The sequence below is a fragment of the Raphanus sativus genome, chromosome 6, assembly GCF_000801105.2.
Source record: "Raphanus sativus cultivar WK10039 chromosome 6, ASM80110v3, whole genome shotgun sequence".
NCBI classification, from domain to species: Eukaryota; Viridiplantae; Streptophyta; class Magnoliopsida; order Brassicales; family Brassicaceae; genus Raphanus; species Raphanus sativus.
The window spans coordinates 6330173-6345925 of record NC_079516.1 but is presented as its reverse complement, the minus strand read 5'-3'; the positions used below and the strand labels follow the sequence as shown (position 1 = coordinate 6345925).

Sequence of the window (15753 nt, the reverse complement as noted above, 5' to 3'; positions counted from 1 at the left end):
ATACTATTTATATTTGAGTTTGTGTTTAGTTTTTTTTTCACCATAAAGAATTGTAAAAATAGTGACAGAATTGTAAATAAAAAGAAATATAGAAAGAAAGTTGTTTAATTTATTATAATAAATGTTTAAATAGAAAGAAGTATTAAACATGTTATTCATGTTTCTAAACAATTCTCATTTGTTATTAATTTATTGAAAATACAATGGCTAAATGTGTAAATAAAAGAAAATACATATTTCTACAATCCATGTTTCCAAACATATCTCATTTCTTCTATTATCCATGTTTCCAAACATATTTCATTTATTATATTATCCTTGTATCCAAACATCTCCAAAATGTACTTCAACTTTAATAATATAGATGATATTTAAAAAAACATCCATTCATCAACAGATTAGCTTATAATTAAGTGCTTTACAATGCATATTGAACTTTACTTAAAATCATGTTATATATACACAATTTAACACCTAAATAAATAAATAATTAGTAGAAAAGGTGGGTGTGCAGTATGCATTACAAAACAAAAAATAGAAACAATGGAAATGTGATATATATAAGAAGATTAAAGGAGACGTTATGTCTCACCTATATTGCTCTCTCCTCTCCCTTCTCCAGTTCTAGTGTTTCCATCCTCCAATTTTATATGGCAAATTCTCCCGCCGCTCCTGCAGCCATAGCCGCAACCGGCGGAGACTCCAGGCGTCGCCTCTCCGCATCCATGTAAGCACATATTAGTCTCTCATTGTCCATACAATATTCAAGATTAGATGAAACAAATCGTTAAAGGTTTGCGTGTGTGTGTTGTTTTAACTTGTAAGCAGTGAAGCAATATGCAAGAGAAGATTCCGAAGAAACAGCAAAGACGGTGGCAGACCGGATATGGTGAAACCATTTAATATCATCAATTTTCCGACAGGAAACAAAATCAGTAGTTGTTGTTGCAGCAAGTTTCAGATCGTGAAGGTCCTCTTGTTTGTCCTTCTATTGGCTACTCTCTTCACCATCATCTATTCCCCTGAAGTTTATCATCATTCCCTTTCCCACTCTTCTTCTAGGTATAACTCTTTTTATAACAATCTTGACCTCATATTGTCCAATACATTTTTAATATCTTTTGAAATATAATTTTTCAGTTTATCACTTTTCTTCTTCTATGACTTTCCTTTAGTGATCCAAGTAACAACTAAAAAATTTATACTATCAATCAAGAGAATAGAAGTTCTGATTTGTGTATACTAATACAATCATATGTGAATTAGATGGATATGGAGAAGACAAGATTCAAGATATGTTTCGGACCTGGAGATAAATTGGGACGATGTGACCAAAACCCTTGAGAGCGTCCAAGAAGGCCGTACGATCGGTGTCTTGAATTTCGATTTGAATGAGATCCAACGCTGGAGAGAGTTAGCCAAGACAAAAGAAAACGAGGATGAGGAAAACGTTATTGTATTGGATCTGGACTACGCAGACAAGAACGTGACTTGGGACGCACTCTACCCAGAGTGGATCGACGAGGAGCAAGATACAGAGGTTCCTGTTTGTCCTGACCTCCCAAAGATCAAAGTACCTACAAGAAGACTCGATCTGATCGTTGTGAAGCTTCCTTGTCGGAAAGAAGGGAACTGGTCAAGAGATGTCGGGAGATTGCATCTGCAGATGGCGGCAGCGACGGTTGCGGCTTCGGCAAAAGGGTTTTTCAGAGGTCACGTGCTGTTTGTCTCTAGATGCTTTCCGATTCCGAACCTGTTTCGGTGTAAGGATCTTGTGTCTAGGAGAGGCGATGTTTGGTTATATAAACCTAATCTTGATACCTTGAGAGACAAGCTTCAACTTCCTATAGGTTCTTGTGAGCTCTCTCTTCCTCTTGGCATCACAGGTGAAACAAATAATCCTAACTTAATTGTTCCAATTTGAATATAGATTATGCTAAACAGAGCCGGATTTGATATTTAGGTGGCATAAACATTTTTAGATTAATTTTAATTATAAAAATTTGGGGGTTAAGCTAGTTAGAGCACCCGCAACGCGGGGTACTTGGCTCTGATACCTAAAAAAACATTAAAATATTTGTTGTGTTTGGTAATAGTATTGTTACTGGCCCTTTAAATCCTAACGTAAGGATTCGTTTTGGTTGTGGTCGTTACTGTATCGCAGACCCCACGAAACGTGACGGTCCACGATTAGCTTACTTTCATTTTTTTTAATTAGACAAAAAAATAAAAAAACAAATAAAATAATCAAAAATTGGAATTGGAAATCGAGCCATGACAATATACGATTGCAGATGCTCTTATGTATATAGTCCTTCTGTATTTAAAAGATTGATGTTTCAGGTTCTTTTATTTTTGTATTTGAAAGATTGAAATTTTAGTTTTTAATTAATGCGTTTTACTTTAAAATATATTTAAATGTAAAAAAAGTAATAGACAAAATTAAACATTTTTTTTTCTCAATACGTATGAACAGTGTTAAACATGATTTTTTTGTCAAACTGTGCTCGTAACTGGTCATGATCATAAGTTTTTAGTTTTATTCCTTGGATTTTACAGAGAGACCAAGTTTGGGAAACCCTAAAAGAGAAGCCTACGCTACCATCCTCCACTCCGCTCATGTCTACGTATGCGGAGCAATTGCTGCGGCTCAGAGCATAAGACAGTCCGGTTCAACGAGAGACCTCGTGATCCTCGTCGATGACAACATCAGCGGTTACCACCGGAGTGGACTCGAAGCCGCTGGGTGGCAAATCAGGACGATACAGAGGATTCGAAACCCTAAAGCGGAGAAAGATGCTTACAACGAGTGGAACTACAGCAAATTCCGACTATGGCAGCTCACCGATTACGACAAGATCATCTTCATCGACGCGGATCTCTTAATCTTGAGAAACATCGACTTCTTGTTCTCGATGCCTGAGATCTCAGCCACGGGAAACAATGGAACCCTATTCAACTCGGGAGTTATGGTGATCGAGCCTTGCAACTGTACGTTTGAGCTTTTGATGGAACATATAAATGAGATTGAGTCGTACAACGGTGGTGATCAGGGCTACTTAAACGAGGTATTCACATGGTGGCATCGGATTCCGAAGCACATGAATTTCTTGAAACATTTTTGGGTCGGGGATGAAGATGACGTGAGAAGCAAGAAAACAGAGTTGTTTGGAGCAGAGCCTCCGGTTCTTTATGTTCTTCATTACTTGGGAATGAAGCCGTGGCTATGTTACCGTGACTATGACTGTAACTTCAACTCGGATATATTCGTTGAATTCGCGACGGATATTGCTCACCGACGATGGTGGATGGTCCATGACGCAATGCCAAAGGTATGTTGGTACTTGGTACATTTTTTTCTTAAACCCTAATTCTAACACATAAAACACATCATTTTTTCTTTCTTAGGTAGATGTTAATTAGCATGTGTATCATAGGCCAAAAACGAAAAAAAAAGAAGCAAAATATGTATGGCATCATCAAAAGATTTTTCATTAAAAAAAAATTCTTATTAAATAACTAAGAGGTTCTGGACATGTAGATCTGTACATCCGAATAAATTTAAATAATTTTAGATTTATTTTACTTTGCAAATGAAAGCTTTTTTAATGGAAATTGAATCATTAATAATCTAAAAGTTTCAAAACATGATAATATTTTTATTAAAATATCATTTTTTGGTAAAAAATTTAATGATAAATATGTGATGTTGTTTTATAGGAGCTTCACCAATTCTGTTACTTGCGATCCAAGCAAAAGGCACAGCTGGAATATGATCGCCGGCAAGCCGAGGTGGCGAATTATACCGACGGCCACTGGAAAATAAGAGTAAAGGACCCGAGATTCAAGATTTGTATTGATAAATTGTGTAATTGGAAAAGCATGTTGAAGCATTGGGGTGAATCAAATTCAAATTGGACCGACGACGAGTATTTTGTACCTACCCCACCGGCTATCACCGCCGTCCGGAGATCCTCGCTTCCTGGCAATAACTTGTGACTTGATACACAAAAACAACTACCCACATATATTAATGTACTTCACGAGTGTTTTTTTTCATCGAGATTAGGTAAATATCAGATGTATAACTAATTTTCATATAGTGTTTTTTCAACTGGAATAAAATGTTTTTATTTCTTCTTTTTGTAGTTTAGTAACAATATTAAACACATGTTTCCATATATCATATACATGCGAGATTGATTGGTAGTGACTGTAAATGATTTGGACATTCATTTTTTAAGAACATTTTACGGTCTTAAAATCAAACTTTTCTACGATCTTTATTAATAGTTTTTAAAAATAAATCCATAACAAAAAAATTAAAACCAAAACAAAAAATTCATAGTAGAATTTTATAAAATAAAAAATCTAAAACTACAGTATCAACCAATCAACTTTACATTCCAATTTATGCTATCATTTCTTTAAACAGAATAATTTGAAAGGAAAATTTTGAAAATACCGATAATGTTAGTAAAATTTAAAGTATATATACCGAAAATATATATATTGTAGACTTGTAACTAAATAAAATAAATTACACGATCACGTCTGTACTTACATCTCATTTTAATGCAATTATTTATTAAAAATAATTTAAAATACTAGTAATGTTAGTAAAATTCAAAGTATTTATAGAGAAATATAGATAAAATTAATAAAATTGAAAAAAAAAGACACATTGTCAAGCTCCCAGCGTAGGCGGTCATTGTGTACTTGTGTAGCAAGTATACATTACACACGATCTGTGTATGTGTAAAGATTTTCCTAATTTTTTTTATCAACCAAAGATTTTCCTGATTATTAAGCCAATACAAATACAATTTCCTTATCTAAACTAAATAAAACGAAAATCGTATCAAGAAAAGGAAATCGAATCTAACTGCAATCATTTATGATCTTCAACATTAATTACCAAAAATGGAAATTCTCAAATTAATCTTCTCTATATATTATAGAAATATGTAAACAATAATAATCACAACTCTTCAGTCTCACAATCACAGAGAAAAAAAAAACCCATAACGATGGCTTCTTCGTCTTTCTTTCCTTCTTCGTCTTCCTCTGCCATGACGACGAAGAAAACCACCAAAGCTTCTCAACTCCGAGCAACACTCTTTCAGAAAGCTTCTTCTTTGAAAGCCACGAGCTTAGCTAACAGACAAGAAACCGTCTTCAGGAAAGCTAGGGAGCTTTCAATCCTCTGTGGAGTCGAGGTCTGCGTCATCTATTACGGATCAGACGGGGAGCTTAGAACATGGCCCAAGGACAGAGAGAAGGTCAAAGACTTGGCTCTAAGGTACAGCCGATTAAGCGACGTGAAGCGACACACTAAACAACATGATCTCGACACGTTTCTCGAGGAGATTGATGATCCCAAGAATAAGAAGAAAGTGAAACTTGATTCCGGTTACAAGTATCCGGATTGGGATCCGAGGTTTGATAACTTCTCTGCGGAGCAACTCACGGAGCTGATACAGTCCTTGGAGCGCAAGCAAGCCGTAATGCAACATAGGCTTCGAGCGGTTCTTGAATCTCAGAGACAGAGGAGTATGCGTTACATGAATCAAGAACAGATGCAGATGAATCATCTTCAACTCCCTAACCAAGCTCAATCTCTGGCTCCCCTTCCAAATTCACTTACGGTATACCAGTATCCGAATATGGAGACGTACCCGAGGTTACTTGGTGCGCAAGATACTGGGATGAATGGGTCTCTAGGCACGAACATGTTACCCTACAATGGGTCTCTAGGCACGAACATGTTACCCTACAACAGCTTCAACACTAACTGTGTTGATATGTTTCCAAACCAGTTTAATCAGAACTGTTCCAAAGTCGAAGTCTTTCCTCAAGGAACTGGGATCAGCAGCATGAAAGTGGAAGATTATACCGGGCCAGTTTGGGCCCAAGGAAGTGAGATTAACGGGTTGCAGAACATGGACATGTACCGTTACAACAACAACAATAACAGTAACACCAATGGTTTCTCACATCAGCTTGTTCAGTTTCCAGCACAGAGAGCAGCAGCACCCGTTTATCAGTGTATGGATGGGTCAACACAAAATAACGTACCTACTCAGATGAGATTTAATCTCTCGCAATGTCTCTAATACCTTAGAAGCATACATATTTTTGTTGGTTTGATGATGCAATCATCAGTTTTAAAACATTTATGCTTTTTTCAATTATGTCGCTATGTGCCAATGAGACTAACTATAACTATGTTTGTTTTTGTGTCTATTAATAATATAACCACGAGTGTGTCTTCTCTCTGCTTTTGCTATTCCGAGCATTCTCTTATGATAAATCATTAATCTTTGCTTGATGTAACACTTTTATGGAAGTCTTTTTGTGACGTAAAGGATCTATCACTAATCATCATCATCACTTGCTAAATAAAAAGAAAAAGAGTTGTAAAAAAGAGAAAAAAGTACAAAGAGATCCAAGAAGTGTTTTAGTTGGTTCGGCTAGTTAAAGAAGTAACCAACGACTGAGATGAAAAGAGTTTTAAATCAACGGTTTAGATTTACCAAAGATCTTATTATCTTCAAAGTGGGACCGGACCCACCAATCACACACAGAAACAAAATCCTTTAGCGCAAGATATTTTTTTTTGGTGGAGGCTGCTTCCTTCTCCTCAAAGAAGAAAAAGACCTAGAAGAACACCTTTGAATCAGTTGAAGTCGTTGTCTGTCTTTCTAATATCCGTAGGTTCGAGCAGTCTCTTACAAACCCTAGAAGCGAAGAAACTCTGGTGATAGGGTTTGTCTATCTATCTCTCTGTTGGCGATGACTAATAATAGTCGAATTCAAGTGAGTGCTGTGTTCTCTTCTTGTCTGATTTGGATTCTTTGGTTTATTTCTCGAATCTATTTAAGCTCTAATTAAGTTCAGTTTAGCCATGTATTGAATTCAATCTCGGTCACAATTCAACGATTGGGCTTCTTCACTTATAATAATAATATAATATTATGAGTATTTCTCAAGTTCAGTCTTTTCAATTGCAAGAGTTTAACTCACTCGTATAATCATTTTAAGTGTTTCTTTTTTCTTTTTCTTGGTCGTGGATTGTATTTGCTGTGAATGGTTTCACTATTGAAAATCTATATGCTATGAGGCTGTGTGGTGGTGCTTTTAAGTAACTCGAATTCCATATGTGACAACACCAGATACTCTCCATTTGTTTCAGCAGATTATTTGATAGTTTGCAAGACTTGGGTGGGCGTTAAAATAAAATATGAGTGGTTCGGGAAGGAAACATGTTTCTAAATGGGACCACTCTAAGGAAGACACACATCACCCTGGTAGCATAGATGAAAACTCAGGTTCTCATTACCGTGACAAGGATCCTCCCCATCATGTCCTGTTCAACGCAGACAGCAATGCAAGTAGGAGGTCTGAGGAAGATCACCAGCACTCTCGCCAAGATAGGGCTAGAAGCAGAGTTTCACAGAACAACGATAACAGTTACTATCCTAAGCAAGATGAAACTAGGCAGCATTTTTCCCATAGGTTAGTGTTTGACTTGTTACAGCAAGTAGATATTCTTATTTATTTGTTCTTCACTTCTTACTTTTTTTTATTCTTCAGGAGTGATAGTAGAAGTTATAGCAGAAGTAGAAGCCGTAGCAGAAGCCCTGTCTGTAGAGCAAGGCGAGATCATCACGCAGGATCTTATGACAGACACAAGACCAGAACACGAGATGAATTTAACAAGAGAGGCGGTGACCCTAGGGAGACGAGATATCATCACTCGAATGATTTCAGAGGTGCAAGGTCTTCAGACTATGATGATGAAGATACTGAGGGACGTTATAGAAGGGAGCATTTACAACATGATGGCGTTTCAGATCCGAGGCTGAGAAGACAAGGAAGCGAGCTGACAGCAGGAGAGAAAGAAAAACAACGAAGGGGTTATGATGGTGATGGTGAGGGACGGTTCCGCAGGAGCTGGGAGATACCTTGCAAGTTTTTCGCAGCGGGGAACTGTCGTAACGGTCAGCATTGCAGGTTTTCTCACCATGGTGGTGCTGATAGAAACCAAAACAACTTTTATAGACAGGACAACAACAACTATCACAGTGATGGTGATGAAAGATTGAGTAAAGGAGCTTCTGAAACTAAAGGGAACGCTGGTAGTAGTAGCTGGATTGGTGATATGGAGATGTCTCCAGATTGGAACTATGGTGCTCATAACTTGAAAAAAACATCGAAGGAAGAGCCTGGTGTTGGTCAGAGTTCAAAGTCTCGAGTTGATGATCAGGGGAGCAGTGATATGTATTCATATGGTGACAACAACAAACCCATGGTTGAGAAACCTATACCTGATTCTCATCAGAACTACAACAATGTCTTGAAACACCGCTCCACTTCAAGCATATAATCAGAATCATCCTGCTGCTGCTACTGCTACTGCTACTGCTACTGCTACAGGTTTCTCAGTAGGCTTGAACTTAAGCAATCCTGAGAGCGTAAAAGCTTATCAAGATAACCATCATCATTCAGTGGTGGAGAAAGCTGTTCCGGTCCAGAGCGGTGTCACCAGGGAACAAATAGATCAGATCACCAAGATCTCAGCTACTATAGCTCAGTTTCTTGCTAATGGACAGCCCATTTCACAGCTTACACAAACATTGCAAATGCCCTTGCTTTCACAACCTTCCATGGCTACTCAAATTAACTCTGTGAGTAACAAAGGACTTGGGGTGAGCACTGATGCTGATGGAGCCCCACCAGTTACTGATGCATCACAAGTAAGCAACGTTGATGGGGTTCAGGAACTACCGGTGGCTCCTGAGGAAAACAGAGACACAAAGACCACCAATGAAGAAGCTAGTAAACAAGAAGAGTGTAAGAAAACTGGAGAAGATGGAGATGAAGATGATGATGAGAGCAGCGGTGAAGAAGAAGACAAGAAAGAGATGAAAGACCCGAAAGGAATGAGGACGTTTAAGTTTGCGCTTGTTGAGATTGTGAAGGAGCTTCTGAAACCAGCTTGGAAAGAAGGTAAGATGAAGAAAGATGGTTACAAGAACATAGTGAAGAAAGTTGTTGAGAAAGTGACTGGTTCTATGCAAAGTGGAAACGTTCCTACAACACAAGAGAAGATTGACCATTATCTATCCGCTTCCAAACCAAAGCTTACAAAGCTCGTTCAGGTTCCTTCTTTACATCTTCTTTTGCTTTCGGAAACTTAATCAACTTCAAATGCTCTTCCTAACCGTTGGTTTTGTTTCTATCTTTATTTTCAGGCATATATTAGTAAAGTCAAGAAGACATAAATTCGATAAATGTATTCTTAGAACCTGCTTAGTCTTTTTTAAGAAAGATGAGAAGATGAGGTGGGGCTCTCTGTTGTTGTCACCGTCTTTAGTCTTTAAGTTCTGTAGATGTATATAGAGATTTTCCCCCTAACTTTCCTCTCTCTTTTCCAACATGGTGATATGGTCACATAGACCAAGATTGTGTTCTGTCCTTTTATAGAAATTTAGACCAGATATTCAGTGATCCTCATCTCTTTGTCTCAGTGTTGATTTGGCTTTGAGCACCTTTCGTTCATGTTTTAATCAACAAAACTACCATAGTTGAAATAAACACATTTTCCCAAATGTAAATCAATCAAATTAAATGACTCAAGTACCCATAGTTGAATGAAACACGTTACCATTGTTGGTTCATGTTCCTCGCTTCCTTCAGAACTTAAATGGTCTTTCTTTCATAGATATAGCTAATAAGATATATCCACAATACTCTACAAATAATCTCACTGATTCACTCATCCTCATTTTTAAAGAATCTAAAGTTAAGAAGAAGCAGCAGGTAAAGCCAATGCATTGTAATGATTGATGACCGCTGATGAAATCGGTGAATCGGTGATGTTGGAGGCTCCTAAGATTATGTTTCATACTAGTGCTGGTATGTTTATGTTTCTAAGATATTTTTTCCCATCTTTTGAAGGTAAATACTGACAAGGCCATATGACAAGAGTAGGCGCAATGGTTAATTAAGATACTCAAGGACAAATCTCATTATCAAGCTACCAATTTTGCTGACATGGGTATTGCTTTGCTTTTGAAAGTGGTACAAACATGGCCACGTGCCACCTTGAGATGATGTTTCCTGGTACAGGTCTGATCTTTTTAATCAATTAGTCAAAGAGAACGGTTTACTATATACATATTTAGCTTTAGATGGCAACAATATAGCTAAAAATTGGTTGGCTCATACAACAATCTAAAATGAGATATTGTATTAGTTTACTTGGATAATATTTTTTCTTGATTTTTCTTGCAGGCCATAAAACATTTTACCTTTTTGTTAGCCACTCTATTTTTCTGTCAATTGTTGGATATTAGCTCTTATACTTGTTTTTGAATATGCAATTACTGATTTTCTCAGGATGCTCGTTTTGCATCCTGATGGAGCAAAAGTATACTTATTAAGCATGTTGAAAACAACAATGGTAATCATTTCATGTGAACATGTAATAAAAGTATCAGCGAATGTTCTTTTAATAAGTGTTGGTGTGCTGGTGAATCTATCAAGAATCGATCATTCATTTCACTAAATATATAATATAAAGAAATATTATATTGATTTACAAAATACTTATTTTGTACATTCACATATATCATATCTTTATATAATAAAATCCAAACAAAAATGAAATCCAAAAATTATAAATGCTTTAATATATTTTAATAACTTTATCAAAAGAGATGCTGATGAGATTCTTAGTAGCTCAATGAGAGTTTATCTCGATTAGTTTACCTGTTAGATCTCTAGATCACTAAATGTTGTTTTACTAATTCAACTTTGTTTTTATCATATTGGTCACAGTTCTAAGTCAATAACTTGAGAATTTGGTTTCTTCGTGGATGCTGAAAACTGACTGTTTCCGAAAAATCACATACGGATCAAGAAATTTGTTAAGCGGATTAATAATGCATTGAAACAGAAGAATGAACATAATGAGCTTACTCCACGACACATGTATAGTGGTGGACATTGTAATCTTCTTATTAATGAAGATCGACACTATCTCGAATAAAATCATTTTATCTCCGTTGACACTGAGTGGAGAAACAAACAGTTTTTACAATATATATTTTTGATACAAGTACCATATTTTTTATTTAACATAATTAGTTAGTCCAACTAACATAATTAATTAGTCTCAATGTTTTATTATAAATGATTAATTTTAATTTTGACTTAAGGACATGAGGAGGTTTTCTAGAGTTTTACGATTTAGATTGATTTCGGATAATTACAGCTGGTTGATAGAAATAAATCATATATTCATAGCAGCTTTTGCAGTGGCGAAACTATGTATATTTGAGAGGGTTCAGCTTTTCCAACAGATCATTACATGATCACCCAACAAAGACGTTGGGCCTTCTCCTGAAGCCCACATCTCAAACTTCAGCTGCAAGACAAAGATCAACAGTAATAAACTCAGTCAATGAAAAAAGTAGAACGACAAAACGTACGGTTTTCTCACCTTACACAATGCAGCCCAGCAACAGATATAAAGCCCTTGTTTATCAGGATTGCTAGCTGTCAGAGACACCTGTCAGAAGTCTAGATTGTTCTCTAACGTTTGTATAAATATGGCAGAGAAACATTGTAAACGTTAAGCTATTTTCATGAATAAGATTCATTAATATCTTCAGTAAACACATCTCTGTAAACCTTCTAGCTTTGACCTACACTGACCCTGTGATTTTTTATTAATTTTTTTGTTCATTTTTTTTGTCAACAATTTTTTTCTTCATCTATATTAAGTAATTGTGGTATAATTTGATTGAAGTTTTATTTATGTTGACCCTTTTGTCTCGATGTGAAACTTTACTTTTGACCCCATTGTTATTTTTTATCTTGTTATGGTCTTTGTTTTCCTTTTAATTTGCTTATTTTGTTTTTAATCATTTCTTAGCTTTTAAAATCTTTTTGATTATTTTTTCTCTTATGTACTATATATATAGTATATATGTATATTATAATATTATAATATATGTTATATAAATAAAGCATTTGAGAATCAAAAGTAATACACATATCCTATTCACTCACTAATATTAAACAATATAAAATACTCATATATTTTGTTCAAAATTAAATATTTCTAATATTTTAGTTAAAAATTGTAACTCATAGATTCATAACAATACTAATATTATTTTGTTTTACTTTTTAAATTATATTTAGTAATAATTTTAAAATATAATTGTTTTAATATTGTTACATAATTACTTCAATAAAATGACCCATGTAAAGAATAATCTTAGCTTCGCCACTGAGCTCAGTCATCTGGTTTGTCTGCGCATAGAGCTTTTTTCAACTGCAGGTTAGTTCACTCCTGTAAACATTTTATTTAGTTTCTACTGCCTAATACATGCATAATGTAACCTGTGTTTCTTTTGAGACTGCAAGAAACTGTCTGTGCATTGCATGCGCTTATATTGACCCAAATGCTGAATTAACATTAATACTCCACCTTTGACCCAAAGGCTTTGAACAGACATTTCTCTCGACCAAACCAGCTACTCGGGCAAATGGGGATTCCTCCCATAGACTGGCAACTTTAATCTCTTAAACCGCAGTCTTGAAACCAAGACGAAGCGTGAGTGTTCTTGGGAAGCCAACCACCTTTTGAAGTCCCTTCTGGTGAGCAGAACTTGAAGCTTTAACCGTTATAATGCTTCTCCTGTGTGAATTATTATCTTATCACAGAATCCAAGACTGTTATAGGTGTATCCGGGTATATCCAAGTAGTGGGGGAGACCGTTTAATTGTGTGCTCTATGAAGAATGGTGTGTATTCTTGAGCTTGGTTTCAGTTGGGCTATCGGCTTAATTCCTTGTCCAACGGTTGTCTGTTCCGGAAACGGTGTGCCATTCCGGTCCCATTGCTCTATATGGGCCTTGGTTAAAGGAGTGTAAACGTTTCCGGTTAGGTGGGTTGGAAACATATCAATCTTCAGCTTGCTTTTCCGAACGACGGCCTCGTCGGCTGCGGACTCCTTCTCCTGCTGCCGGTAAGGTGATGTTGGATAAGCTTGCGAATCCAATATCGCGATTCCCTGCGGTTGTTTTGAATCTTTTGATGTGTGGAGTGGATGGTTTAGAAGTTGTGGACGCTGTGTGTTTCAAGGTTTGAGGTCACCTTTTTTCTAGTGTGCTCTTGGCAACTAGGTCCCCATTCCGCTCTTGTTTTTCCTAGGGTCCTTCACTGTTTGTTGGTGCTCAGCCTAGAATTTTTTTTCTGTTGTTCTTGTTTAAGTAATTTCTGTTGTTCTTGTTTAAGTAATTTCTGTTGTTAGATACTCTGTTTAGGTTTTATTATTGCACTCTGCTACTAATATGTCTGTGTCTTCGGTACAAAAATTGAAAATCTTGATAATATATAATACTTTTACCAAAAAGGGTGTATTATATTAGCGTGCCACTTGTAGAATTTCGTCGTTGCTACAAAGTATGTACAAGTTAAAAAGTGTAGATGGTTGATTTTGTTAAAAGTAGGGTAAAAGTATACAGAAGCTAGCGAGAAACATTAAGATGTTGAGGTGCATATAAAAACTACAGTTGAAATCATCAATGATTGCACTGCTTTAAAGATTTTTATGCAACCCCTCGGATACTGTTTGGCAAGCAAAAAAAATTACTATATTCTATGAATATGATTTTCACAAACGAGATACAAACTTTGCTCATCTCCGTTACATGTATGTATGATTAGTGTCTCTGAATGAGCAAAACACAGTATACTGTATACAGAGAGTTCAGAGTTGGTATCTGAGAAAATTAATGTTATGCATAGAGATTGCAAAACACTGTGTTTTTTTTTTGTTAACTACCTTAATATTTTTAATAGCGTTTGAGTTTTACAATATCAATAATCATCTAAACTATTAAAACTGAAGTACAAATAAAATTTGAACCTGAGTTTTCCTAAATAATTACAATGGCATGCCACTGGAATAATTAATTAACTTACTTTAATTAATCTTTGTATTTAATTGATTTATAAATGTATTTCCTAATTCGAATTTTAACTAAAACATTTCCTATATTTGTGCTAACTAATTTATTCTATACACAGAATATATAGTGAATTAAATTTTACGATATCTTATAGAATCAATATCTTACACATAAATCTATTTATATGACTATTGGATTAATATATGATATTTAGGTGGTACAATAAACGGGAAAACACAAAAAATAAAATTACTCTGTAATCTAAATTATAACAATTATGTAATACGACTAATATTTAGTACAAACAAAATTAAAAATTAAAAATGAATTCTCACACGGTTGTAATGCCACTGAAGTCATTAGAAAGTCTATTTTAAATATTCTTTTTAAATATATATATAAGAAAAATACAAATAGCCCAGTTTCATATACCAATTTAAATTATGGTTTTATCACATGAAATTTTTAAAATATAATATATATGAAATTATATGATTACTTATATGATAGAACATATAAAATATGATTAATTATATGATGGCATATATGATATTAAATAATGACCAGAGGTGAGTGTTCAGATACCCATTCGAGTTTCTTTCGGATCTTTTTGGGTTTCCGGGTTCAAAGATTTCAGTCTCATTCAGATATTTCTAATTTTGGTTCAATTCAGATTTTTGCGGGTTCTGTTCTGGTTTGAATAACCCATTTAAATTATTTTAAATTTTTAAAAAATTCATTATATACTTTAATTTTATCAAAATCTACAAACAAAATAATATATTACATATAAATTTGAATAACATATGTCAGAATATCTAAACTTAATATATAAATTGGTTTGATTTAAATATTTGGATAGAAAATTAATAAATATTTTAAGTATTTTTGATGTTTTGAGTATACTTTAACTATTTTAGATATTTACTTTTAACTATTGTATATATTTTCAAGTATTTAAACCAACTTAAAAGTATCATATATATTATAGATGTTTTCATATACATTAAATCTAAAAAATAATTAATTTATATAAGTATATAAATCTATTTCAAATACATCCGGATACCCGAAACACTTTGGTTGGAACAGTTTTGGTTATCTAAATACCAAAATTTTGAATAATTCAGATATTTAATCTATTTCTGTTTGTTTAATACTATTTTTTGCGTCGGGTTCGGTTCGATTCTTTGGATTCAGATTTTTCGCTCATCTCAATACTGACATAAAAAATAAATAGCAATATTTTGGAAAATACACCCGCACGGCGTGCGGGTCAAAATCTAGTTCATGTTAAAGTTTCTCTACTGGAAGAATAAATTTGATAAGACACATCGTAAAGCATTATGGATTTATAAAAATTTGCACATAATTCATTTTACCGAGAATATATTTTTCCCAATAACGTTGGGTAAAATTATTTGAAACTTTAATTTGGGGTCGGAATTGAAACATTACTACTTATCAGGGGGGCGGAATTAAGATTATTTATCCTTTAATTTAAAGAAAAAAGATTTATTAAAAAAAAAAAAAACAAGTCCAAGACTCAAAGGTTATAAGTTGCAACAGTCGTCAACCCCTAAACCTTTGTCCTTTTTTCTTTCTCTCCGCCGCGGTATCAACTCTTTCACTATTGTCGCAACATTCAAGTAGCTTCCTTTCTTCATGTAAGTTTATTTACTGCTTAGTCTTCCAGTAGCAGTTCCTTTCCGAAGCTCTGTTATCGATCAGAGAAAATCATACTACTGCTGATTTCGTAAAA

General features: G+C 34.7%; 3 protein-coding genes across 4 annotated transcripts; all 3 read left to right on the top strand.

Moving 5' to 3' along the window:
* Positions 1 to 573: 573 nt before the first annotated feature.
* On the top strand, positions 574 to 4142 carry LOC108805627 (UDP-glucuronate:xylan alpha-glucuronosyltransferase 1). Of its 2 annotated transcripts, none has more exons than XM_018577552.2 (5): positions 574 to 727; positions 829 to 1062; positions 1267 to 1886; positions 2560 to 3332; positions 3721 to 4142. In XM_018577552.2, the coding sequence occupies exons 1-5, from the start codon at positions 651 to 653 to the stop codon at positions 3997 to 3999; spliced, it is 1983 nt and encodes a 660-aa protein (XP_018433054.1). In that variant the 5' UTR covers positions 574 to 650; the 3' UTR covers positions 4000 to 4142. The 2 variants fall into 2 exon arrangements, with proteins under 2 accessions (XP_018433054.1, XP_018433053.1); XM_018577551.2 differs by having other exon boundaries at positions 609 to 727; positions 826 to 1062.
* Positions 4143 to 4995: 853 nt separating this feature from the next.
* LOC108807700 (agamous-like MADS-box protein AGL103) lies at positions 4996 to 6191 on the top strand. The gene has a single exon (XM_018579951.2). The coding sequence runs from the start codon at positions 5031 to 5033 to the stop codon at positions 6114 to 6116; it is 1086 nt and encodes a 361-aa protein (XP_018435453.1). The 5' UTR covers positions 4996 to 5030; the 3' UTR covers positions 6117 to 6191.
* A 405-nt stretch (positions 6192 to 6596) lies between these two features.
* Positions 6597 to 9519, top strand: LOC130495739 (zinc finger CCCH domain-containing protein 38-like). Its single transcript, XM_056987232.1, is given in 5 exon segments — positions 6597 to 6819; positions 7199 to 7518; positions 7597 to 8362; positions 8364 to 9164; positions 9258 to 9519. Coding segments are annotated over 4 exon segments (1872 nt in total). The 5' UTR covers positions 6597 to 6819; positions 7199 to 7243; the 3' UTR covers positions 9288 to 9519.
* The last annotated feature ends 6234 nt before the right edge of the window (positions 9520 to 15753 follow it).

What these genes read in the sequence shown, in the direction of transcription:
- LOC108807700 (XM_018579951.2), top strand. Translation starts at nt 5,031, where the DNA reads ATGGCTTCTTCGTCTTTCTTTCCTTCTTCGTCTTCCTCTGCCATGACG.
- LOC108805627 (XM_018577551.2), top strand. Translation starts at nt 651, where the DNA reads ATGGCAAATTCTCCCGCCGCTCCTGCAGCCATAGCCGCAACCGGCGGA. An exon ending in CTTTCCCACTCTTCTTCTAG is followed by an intron (nt 1,063 to 1,266) that starts GTATAACTCTTT and finishes TATGTGAATTAG; the next exon opens with ATGGATATGGAGAAGACAAG. An exon ending in TCCATGACGCAATGCCAAAG is followed by an intron (nt 3,333 to 3,720) that starts GTATGTTGGTAC and finishes GTTGTTTTATAG; the next exon opens with GAGCTTCACCAATTCTGTTA.